Source organism: Haliotis rufescens, unplaced genomic scaffold, assembly GCF_023055435.1.
Source record: "Haliotis rufescens isolate VD_foot unplaced genomic scaffold, xgHalRufe1.0.p SCAF_6, whole genome shotgun sequence".
Classification (NCBI taxonomy): domain Eukaryota; kingdom Metazoa; phylum Mollusca; class Gastropoda; order Lepetellida; family Haliotidae; genus Haliotis; species Haliotis rufescens.
This window is the reverse complement of record NW_025964334.1, coordinates 56,216,965-56,228,120: the sequence shown is the minus strand read 5'-3', so window position 1 is coordinate 56,228,120 and position 11,156 is coordinate 56,216,965. Positions and strand designations below refer to the sequence as shown.

Genomic DNA, 11,156 nt, shown 5'->3' with positions numbered 1-11,156 from the left:
CATAAACGTTTAACTTTTTTGTAGTCTAATGGTCTTGTTTTTTCGAGTGAGTGAGTATGCTTTGAGCAATTATTTCCAGTCCATCACGGTGGGGGACACCAGAAATGGGCATCATACATGTACATTGTGCCCATGTAGGGAATCGAACCCGGGTCTTCTGCGCGACGAGCGAACGCTTTAACCACTAGGCTACCCACCCGCCCCTGAAATTGTCCTATGCTTGTTAGAGGCTGTTAAATGAAGAAGATGATCGGTGACTTGGTTGATTTCATGCCATCCTACCTCAATGGCATGGGACGTGGCTCATAATATCAATAACACGTTTGCCTGGTACAGACGCAATTATTTACTGGTCATAAATATAATATGGCTGGATACTTTTGTGTTTCGGTATGAAGCAATACATTTCTAATGATGAAAATTGCATGCGACATAAACATTAAACTCATATTATTAGCAATATATTATTGATTTACATATTTTGATGATTACACAAGTCAGGGTCTTTTGCTATTTAAAAAGCAAGTGAGTGAGTTGGATTTACGTCTGCTTTATACAGGATGTTAGAAGGTGGCACGTGGTCCTGTGCACAGCGCACAGATCACTAATCAGGTGAAGTTAAGCAACGTCGGTCTCGGATAGTAGCTGGATGGATGACGACGTTCAGCAGCTTGACTCCTGAGAGTTTCTAGGGTTTCGGTCCTGCCCCACACTGAAGCACATGTACCACATGTGGTGTCTCCTTAGGCAAGTGACTTTGTTCGAAATGTGCCTCTGTTCAGTGAGTGGGTACCCTGTAGAATGAGATGGAAATGTGGCTGTTTACCTTCTCTCGCCTCACAAGCAGCTTTGGTTGTATACTCCCCAGGGAGCTGAGAATGAAAATCGAGTGCTCACTGATTCGTTGACTGGGGTAATAATGAAAGCGTCGTGAACACACGAGCTGGTATGGAGTTTGGCGCCATACAAATGGACTCTTGTTATTATGGACTCTTACTATTGTTTTTGTCATTATTATTATTAGCAGTAGTAGCAGTAGTAGTAGTAGTAGTAGTAGTAGTAGTAGTAGTCGCATTGAGCTGAATATATGGGGGGAGGAGGTAGATCGAAATGACACAGGGTGTAAAATCTTACCACTTACATTAAACCATCGAGGACGGGTCACGTTGGCAAGTACTAACAAACCAAAGATCACAAGCATGTCAATCTGTGAATCAGAACCACGTAAAGATCCGGGTTAGAATTGACCTTCAACGACCAATGCTTGACCTCAGAGGCGACTAATGGGTTAGGATTCGTTGATGCATATGAGTGAATCCAAACTGCGTAGACAGATGTTGATGATGTCACTCACTGGATTGTATGGTCCAGATTCAATTATTTACAAATCTCTGTCATAATGCTCGAATATTGTGGAGTGTAGCGTTAAACAACAAAGAAAACTAACGAAAGGGACGCAACTCCATCAACACATAGCCTTATACCACCAGGCCAGCTGTATCGCTTTAGTTTCAGGTGAATGGGGTTCAGCGTGGCGTTCAAAATTATTTCAGTCATATAGCGACGTGCATACACATGTGTCTGTGGCTGCTAGTACTAGTCTGGATCAATGGCGGTTTTATAGCGCTGACCCACAGAGATACCATGCCGCATTTTAACAAGAGCATTATGTTTTGTTGGTACCTTCATTTAACTGCTTTTTGGCATGACACGGTCAGTGGATGAAACGGCCGAGCACCAGCTCCCTCCACACCACGGAGAGGTGTTCCCTATTACTTTTCTACTTGAAATGTGACTTCAATCACTGATCATTGTTGGATTGAAAATTGATAGTCTTCAACACAGCTGTATGACAAAACATGTCACAGTTCTCAGCGAATGATCTGGTTCCATTACCCTTATGGAAATAAAGAGTTCTTTCCAGTTAATGACGCAGTTTTTGATTACGCACATCGACCTTCTTGCTAAAATGCAATTTATATTTAGTTATTGATTGTATTGTACTATTTCATTGTCGGCGCTAGCTCAAGTCACATTTATTTGCAGCAATAACATCAGGACCAAGTAAGTCAACAAAGCGACCCCAACGCTGACATTGTTTCCGGTTTCATGATTGATTGGCAATATGATATACTTCTTTGAACGGATCCACTTTGGACACTTTCGAGAAATGTTCCTGCAGCTTCAGCCTTTGGTGTTGCATGTTATATTGTAGACATGTGGAGGACGTTACCTACCACATTTGACACATCAGTGGCGACAGTGGTGTCCGATGCTACATCAATCTCATTAAAATCAGATCTTAGTTCTCGCTACCGCTAAACAAAGATCTGAGGACATAACATTACGGGTCACGTCAGACCGACCTTGCGCGAACTTTGACCGACCAAGGGAATGACCAATCAAATTGGCGACTACGCTTCGAGACATATTTTGACAAATTCTCGATTACAAATTTGAAACCTGATAAAAAAAACCGTTCTGGAATGGCTAATAGATGGTCTAGATTGTAAGGATTCAGTCGTTAAACCCATAACTATCGTTCGGAATATCCCATGTTAAAGTTTTCGAGATTGCATGATTAGAAATCACATTCCGACTGTCACTTTCATAATCTGGTAAGCGACGCACTGATTGGGCGGATGAAAGGTCGGTCTGACGTGACCCCTGATGGGATGTCTTCAGATCTTTGTTTAGCGGTAGCGAGAACTAAGGTCTGATTTTAATGAGATTGATGCTACATGTTTTCCCTATTTTGACGTTTACCGTATGTTCCGTGCTTTTAGGTGAACAATTGACATGTCTTTTATCAGTTTTTGACGAGTGCCACCGGTAAGGCAGGACACGTTCACCTCTTCCCGGCTAGCTGATATCATCACTATTTGATAGTGGCTTTAATTGTATGTATTCATGCAATGTTGTTTATTCTATTTAATTGTTTTGTAGAAAATTGCAACTTTATCCTTGTACCACCATAGATGCTTTTCGAGAATAATTTGAGTTGAGTTGATAAGTAGAACGCTGAGCTCACTGTCCGCAGGGCACTGCAAGGCATTAATAGTCCCGGGAACACACTGTCTGCAAGCATTGTATCCAAGGATTAGTAGTCCAGGGAGGTCACTGTCTGCAATGCCTTTTGCGCTTTGTGGAATGTTTCGACAGAAAATGGATACTGATTATTCTCTGGCGTTGACGTTCCGATAGTCAACTTTCCCTTAATGTTGATCAATATTCATATTTTCCAATTCGGGACAACCATTGTCTGAAAGAACATATAGTTCATAAGGCCCTGTAGCCTTGTCATGCGCATGTATATAATCACTTAATTGCCATTACTAGTAAGATGCTATTCTCAAGTGTTAATTCCCATTATATTGTACATTGATTGTCAGCCATCAGTGCAACTATGTCTCTTCTCGTTCTTACTGTTGTTTATATTCTTACTTAATAAGTTCGATGACCATGCCTGAACATTTGTCCAGAGACAAACCATGGAAAGGGTCTACCCTTAGTTAAATAGAGTTAAGCTAGATAACAAGGATTTACTTGTATGTGATCAATAACGACTAAGACATAATGAATAACCTCTTCTTTGATAACATACTTGTTGAGGGAAGCCATTTCTTCAGGCAATACAGCAGTCAATAAGACTTGTGCCGTTGGCAACAACTGACATCTACATTCACCAAACAGTAGATAGGTGCAAACAAACGCATGCAGTGCTTATTAAAGGTTTTCGATAATGACCATATTAATCTATAGGTGAGGTGAGGTGAAACTGGGTTCAACGTCGCGTCCAAGATTATTGCACTTATATAGCGACGTGCATGCACGTGTATGTGTGTGTGGCTGCTTGTACTAGTCCGGACTGATGCCGATTTATAGTGCTAGCTCACTGAGATACCATGCCGCAGTTTAACATGAATACCCCACTCAGACACAGTATACTGACTCCGAGCCGACCAGTCCTCCTTTTAGCCCCTTAATGCCGAGGGCCAGAGAGGGTAACAACAAGTACCATCATTTAACGTCTTTTTGTATGACGCGGTCGGGGATCGAACCCCGGACCTTCCGCTCTCCGGGTGGACGCTCTACCACAAGACCACGGAGGCGGTCTATTAATCTATAGTAATCATAACTTGACTTCTAACTACTGACATAAGAGCATCCTGTCCTTTCACAGAGGAATTGCCCTGTATGTCTTGACAATTTCCTGATTTCATCAGGGAACACTGATTGTTTGATAGGAACAGCTTCCTGCTTATCCAGTCCCGGGATTGATCCCAGTCAAAGAGAAGGCAGAAGGTGTATTGAGGCAGGTCTGTGATGGCTGGGTCATCGCACTCTGCGTTACACCAGAGACAAAAGGTGCGCAATGGAAACAAAGAAATATATAAAGATTTATGTATATAATATATTTCTGCTAAAATAAATCAAGTGGTGCATGTAAACAGTAGTTAATTGGCAATTATTGCTGATCCATTTTGAAATACAAATATTAAATGCAGCATTACATATTCAATGAAACCCGATTGGTGCGGTAATCCAGCAATTAAAGCACTGACTCATCATTCCGACAATCAGGGTTCGATTAAAAGCAACGGTCCAATATGTTAAAACAAATGTTTACCGTGGCTCTCATATTTGATGTTTTTTAGCGAACACCTGTTATCATCACAAGTTGATCGTGATTCAGAAACACACGTACGTGATATAGTCGGAAGCGCACGTGGATTCTGCATTAAGTAAATATCTTTTATGATTATGAAAAAAGACTTTTTCGCTGCTAAAGGACAGACTTTGTACTATTCTTGGTGCTATTCTATTTATGGATATCGACTTCTTTGTTTACTGTAAAGGCGACGTTTTGGTATAGATCCTTATACCGTTGTCAAGCAAGAAGATGTTAGGGAAGAGAATCTATGGACGTCAACTTCTTTATTATGACGAACAACGTTTCAAGTGTTCAACGTATCAAGTGAATAAATTCTCTTCCTTATTTGTACCACTTCTAAATATCTCTCAAAGACTTGAAGAAGTTGTTATCCATACATTGTGTCGACTTTTCTATGAAGCTCATTCCTATTTTACGTTGACCAGAGACAAAACATAACTAGGAAACCAAATGAAGTTTCAGAAAATGTTAATGGTGAAGACAAACAACTATATTTAAGCAAGGCTGTATGATTTACGGTTAATTTCACCCACAATAGAACCATTATAGTATGGAAACGTTAAGTCACTCAAGCAAATTATCTTTTGTTTGCATTGGATGCAGTTAGTGATCGAGTTTGCCCTAACATGACAGCCATACTAATTTCTTGACATATTGAAAGTTAACGTATGGCTTCAATGGATTACTTGTACCTGAAAATACAGAGAAATGTTCTATTTGTGGGCCCACCATGTTTAGTAACAATAATAGGGCAAGAATATTTCTTTCATGTTTCAGTGGTGGCCATTTTGAATTTATTGTGTCTTGTTGGTTACCCGTTAAATATACAGCCTGGCAAACCCCTTAAATCAATTTAGAACATATCATTACGTCCAGAAATGTTGTCTGTCACCAAATAAATCAGGTAGTCAGGCTCAGTGACGTGGATGATGGCATGACGTCGTACCTTGACGGCGTGGGTCGTTGCTCACGCCATCAATCACTTGATTGTCTCATCCAGAGACGACTATTTAGACCGACCTCATATAGCTAGAATATTGTCACAGTCAGTAAAATTCCAATCTGATGTTCAACTTCCCACAACGTGGGTCATTATATCCTTGCGATATTGCTGATGTGATGTTACATTCTCACTCACTCACAGATAAGTCCTGAATCACAGACAACCCGAACCAGTTTAGTCGCTTCTTACTGTAAGCATGAGGCTGCCCAGAACCAATTCTAGCAGTAAAAAGAAATGCAGTGTCATACTAAGTGGTTCCTGATCAACCGTTTCACTTTAATCATCAGGTGTCATTGATTTTATCTTCGGGTATGTCACATGTCAATTCCTATATTGCCATCACTGTAGAATCATATCGATTCTTACATTCCCAGGGATTAAATAGTACATGTGATGTGTTTTCAACTTCCATTCTGTCTCTGAATCACACTTACACCATATTTTTGGTATTGGTATTATTTATTCAACGTGCGAAAGGTACAAGTTTGGTCTAATTAAACTAAGAAGTTTTGAGCAAAATGTTCTTCTCATAACATTTGTTAGCGTCATCGTGATTCCATTGCTATTCTAGTGTTAAATCAAAAGAAATTTGAATTTCACCTGAAGGTTAAAACATGGTATTCATGATCGAAATTCATCGTCAGGTCGTAGACAATTTTGTATATGTGTTTCTCCCTGTTCACAGAATCTATCAAATTTTTTTTGCTAAAACTCAAAATTGATATCTGTCTCTATCATAAGCTGATAACCAAGTATGGAAACAATACATTGTTGTTTCATGTCACGTGTCATGAGGTCAAGGAACAAGGTCATACGACAAAAAGTTGGCCACAAAGCGCGACCGTAAGAAACACATGCAAAGGCAAGCCAATTGTTCACCTGGAACTGGTAGTACAAGTCAAAATAACGAATTGCCTCTCAAATTATTTTGTTCACTGGTGAGACAAATTTGAAAATTTCCTTAACATGTCCGCATTAACATTTTAAAGCTTTCCTTAGACGTTGAATGTTGAAACCCAAATAAAACAATTTTTGAACAAAAGTGTGTGGAAACGTTCAAGCTGTCTTTGACGTGAAAACCACGAATGCGGTCACTGTGCTGTCAAACCTAGAAACTTAAGCAGGGTGAATTTGGGATTCGAACCCGCGACCATAGGCTATGAACCACAATTTGCAGTGCGTTGGAGGGCCTGAGAGTAGTTCATATTGGACATCGCTTTGTTCACTGATGCTTCTAATTTGGAAATGCCCTCCACTCCACATTGTTGTTGGTGGTAGTGTCCATGAAACGCACGAGGAAGTAGTTCTTTAATAGCACAAGGTTTTTTCTTCACAGGTATATCATAGTTTCATAACACTAAATTTCATATCACGTTGTTTCATCCACGCGTGTTTATGTACGATGGAAGAGGAAACAGGCACATTCAGAGCGAGCATATGAAACACCCCTGATAACAGAATCACAGCAAATCAATCTCAATTCCTGCAATGTGATGTGCTGACATGGATTAGTTGGACCACTTGGCAATCAGTGCCAAGTTTGGCATATCACATCATTCGCTATGGCTGTATATACTTCCTGTAACCCAGAGTGTTTCAGCTCTGCCATTGTACAGAATCAATCACGACGTATTCATGAAAATGCACTTCTTTCAGGATTGGCTAAAAAGTGTAACTCTATTATATGACATTGACGTATTGTCATAGACAACTGATGTCAATCGTCAACGCCAGAGAATAACATATCACGATTTTCTGCCGAAACCGATTCCATTTGTAATGACGCCAGATGTTTGCTGTCTTTTGTTCACTTCTGAACAACGTTTACTGTATTATGCACTAGGTGGGGTGTAGGGGTTTGTGGCCACACAGTACGAATCTGGAAACAGCATTTGAAAGAAATAATCACAGTGAAACAATCCAAGTCTCCCATCCTGTAGCAGAAGTAAGAGCTGTCGTTGGTGGAATATCATCAAACATGTTGCAGGTGTTTGTGGACGAGTCATGACTAAATCCTTGACACCAGATGGAGGAGAAACAGTTTACTGAACAATCTGCTCTTGACAGAACTGTCTTGGAATCTCTAATTGTGCCACCGTCATACTTTGCGTTGTTCTGGAGAAACTTAAACTGCAGACTGGACTCACAGAGATCTATAACAAAATGAGTAAACGTTATTGTCACTGAACATAATGCCATTTATTTGTCACCTATATTACCGTTCAAAGTGGAATATGTTTGTAAGGAAAATATCAACAATAGTCATTTCTAATATACTGTAAAACCATGAATTCTTTTAACGCTATTTTCACAAAAGAGTCCCTACGAACTAACATCTGCATTCTGCCTTTCACACACTATGGGGAGCTCAATACAGTTCCAATGCTTTCCGATGACTGCCTCAGGTTCACTCATCTTACCAAATATCCATTCCCCAGATGATCCAAATCCGGTAGCAGCAGCAAAGTAGTTAATAGCATGTGGATTCGGATCTGTGTACGACAGGATCTCGTCTTGTCCCACTGTGCCACCGCGTCCTGCCTTAACTGTACCATCGCCCCAGCTCGTCCAGAATTGTTTGTACTGAGAACAGGATACCACAGCTCCACTGTACTCCACAAGTGAATCACACTGGGCACACCGTCTGAACACGGATTTGCTGTTGCTCCAGCCACCTAGGACGATTTCGTACATCTGTGTGTCTGAATTCTGGTACAACGTCTGCAGAGCTACATGCGCATCACCGCAGGCTTTAACCTTGAACTTGAGGGAGGTGTGGCTTCTTTGTTTAACGCCATGATCAAACAGCGAGTGGTAGGTATGTGTTGACGATGTTGAAAATATTACTTTTTGAGACTGGGAATCTGAAATAGAAAGAAGATGAGTCCGTTAACACGACATTTGAGCAACGTGTGTGTGCTGTTTATATAAGGTCACACGCTAAACGACATGTGTAAAGTCTGAGAATTTACGAAATATAATATGAATATCTACTGGACATGTAAGACGTCTATATATATAGTGACTGTTTTTATAACCTTTTATAAACAGGTCTGAGACCACAGTTGTGTTGACAAGGCATGATATTGTTTCAATTTTGGGAAGTCGAACTTCTGTTCAGGTTGAAAATATATACATGTGAATAAAGCGACAAAACCATTTTCATAATCAGAGGAAATATACCTCAAAGTCAGAGTCCCTTATGATTCCTGCTATCATAAGCATATGTTTATGGATCATTATCATTAAGTGATGATACCAGGTGTTCGAGAAAAGGTGGGCGTATTAAGCCCCACTGGTGGTACCCATCACAAACACATGCATAGGCAAAACAATAAAAAAACAGGATTATATTCAATTGCGCAAGTTAAAAACAGTTAATGGCCTCAGATATTATTTTGCTCACCCATACGTCAAATTTGGAAATGTCCTCAACATGTTTAAAACGTTTTTTGAAATATTTACAACTTTGCAGCAAGAGTTGCATCAAGGTTTTTGAAATATTCGTAGAAAAAGCTCGCTTGTACTAAAGTTATACCCAAAGGGCGGAGCTCAGGAATATTGCTCGACATAAAGGGAAAGTTAACTTTTGGATAAGTTGCAATCATCCCCACTGATGGTTCCCATCACAAACACATGCACAGACAAAACAATAAAAAAACAGGATTAGAGTTGCATCAAGGTTTTTGAAATATTCGTAGAAAAAGCTCGCTTGGACTAAAGTTGTGAAAGTTATACCCAAAGGGCGGAGCTCAGGAATATTGCTCGACATAAAGGGAAAGTTGACTTTTGGATAAGTTGCAATCATCTCTCCTTTCTCGCTTGTTCCTAGTTTTGGTGGGTAAATCAGTGGAAGGGAATTGGCTATTTCGCCATTATTGAACGAGATTAAATCATTGAAGTACCTGACACTTAAGCTAAACTTCTTGGACAAATTCCAGGAAATCTCAGCTAAAATGCTGATAGACCAAGGACACAGATCGTGACAGTTCAGCACGAGCATTATGCTGCCATACCTGCTATGACATGTACGCATGAAAAGGTCTTCAGCAACCCACGCTTGCCGTAAAAGGCGACTATGCTTGTCGTAAGAGGCGACTAACGGGATCGGGTGGTCGGGCTCGCTCACTTGGTTGAGGCATGTCATCGTATCCCAACTGCGTGGATTGATGCTCTTGATAATATTGTTTAATATTGTCTGGTCCAGACTCGATTATTTACAGACCGCCGTCATATAGCCGGAATATTTCTGAGTGCGGCGTTAAACAACCAACCAACCAACCAAGCATTTACAGATTTTTTAAACTAAATAGATATCTAAATTTGAATTACGTCTTCAGCGTACGTCTGCAGAGATTTTGCTTTTTACAAGAAAAGAATAACGGTTGAGAAATATTGTCTTGCACAGTGGGGTGATAGGGCCGTTTTAATGCCTCGGCCTACACAATTCTTATGTGGCTATTGAGGCTATGATGAAACGCGAGACTTACTTCACCAGGATAAACATCGTTTACACACGTTCGCTTCCAGTGGTATCTATATGTGTTTAGAATTTAACTGTTCGTGTTCACACTGAAAGTATCAAAATAAGATTCTAGCGAGCAAATAAGCATAAACCTTATTGTCTTCATGAACCTCAATAACTGAATGATGAAGGGAAACTGCCGAACCAATATTCCTTAACAGGATGCATACGTAAGTTATTGGTGGAAGTACACACGTCACACAGCACAGTCCAAAACAACCAACTCGCTTCCTTAATACAATATAAATATAAAACGTCACTGATAGATATTAACAAGCCTCGATTCTGAAACGAAACAGGTTCCAACAAACAATTCCTAATATCTGAAAAAACACCCGACTTTCCCGAGAATGCAAAAATACCCTTCGAATGTTAATCCCCTGAACATTACGACTTATTTTGGTGAAGAAGTTCAACGCCGTTGCCGTTAAATCAACGCAAAATACATGAATCAGTACAACACATCTCCCTTGGCATTTGCGACACTTCTTACCTGTTAAATGAACTATCCAAAACACCAAAATTACTAGCAGTAGCGTATCCATGTCAGCAATGTAGAGCCGCATACAGCAGTGTGCTGACAACCTGGCAGCCAGTCGCCTCACGCTGTTCGATATGATGAATATTTAGTGTGGTGCGTTAACTGGTTGGTTCAGGAGAGGCTTCCAGTTTATATACAGTGATTGACTGCTTAACTTGGGAAGACTGAAAGTGATGATCTAATTACTCGATGTATTTACTATGCTTTCTGGGGTGAAATGTCAAAACGAATTAAGTGTGTGTTAGGTTTCGTTCAAGCTTACTCGATAATTGCTTATCCGAATAAATATGTTATCAGGGTTACAACATCCAACGCCTTAGTAAAGCTTCAAAATGTTTTAGGATTGACACGTGGATAACATTTCAAAAAATTGTGACGATGCAAATCCTTATTTCGTTTTGTATCATATTTT

General features: G+C 40.1%; 1 protein-coding gene across 1 annotated transcript; it reads right to left on the bottom strand.

Annotated features, from left to right (window-relative positions):
- Positions 1–5,943: 5,943 nt before the first annotated feature.
- On the bottom strand, positions 5,944–10,800 carry LOC124146849. Its single transcript, XM_046517332.2, has 3 exons — positions 10,697–10,800; positions 8,099–8,542; positions 5,944–7,831 (listed from the first exon to the last, which is right to left on the bottom strand). The coding sequence occupies exons 1-3, from the start codon at positions 10,767–10,769 to the stop codon at positions 7,584–7,586; spliced, it is 765 nt and encodes a 254-aa protein (XP_046373288.2). The 5' UTR covers positions 10,770–10,800; the 3' UTR covers positions 5,944–7,583.
- Between the last annotated feature and the right edge of the window lie 356 nt (positions 10,801–11,156).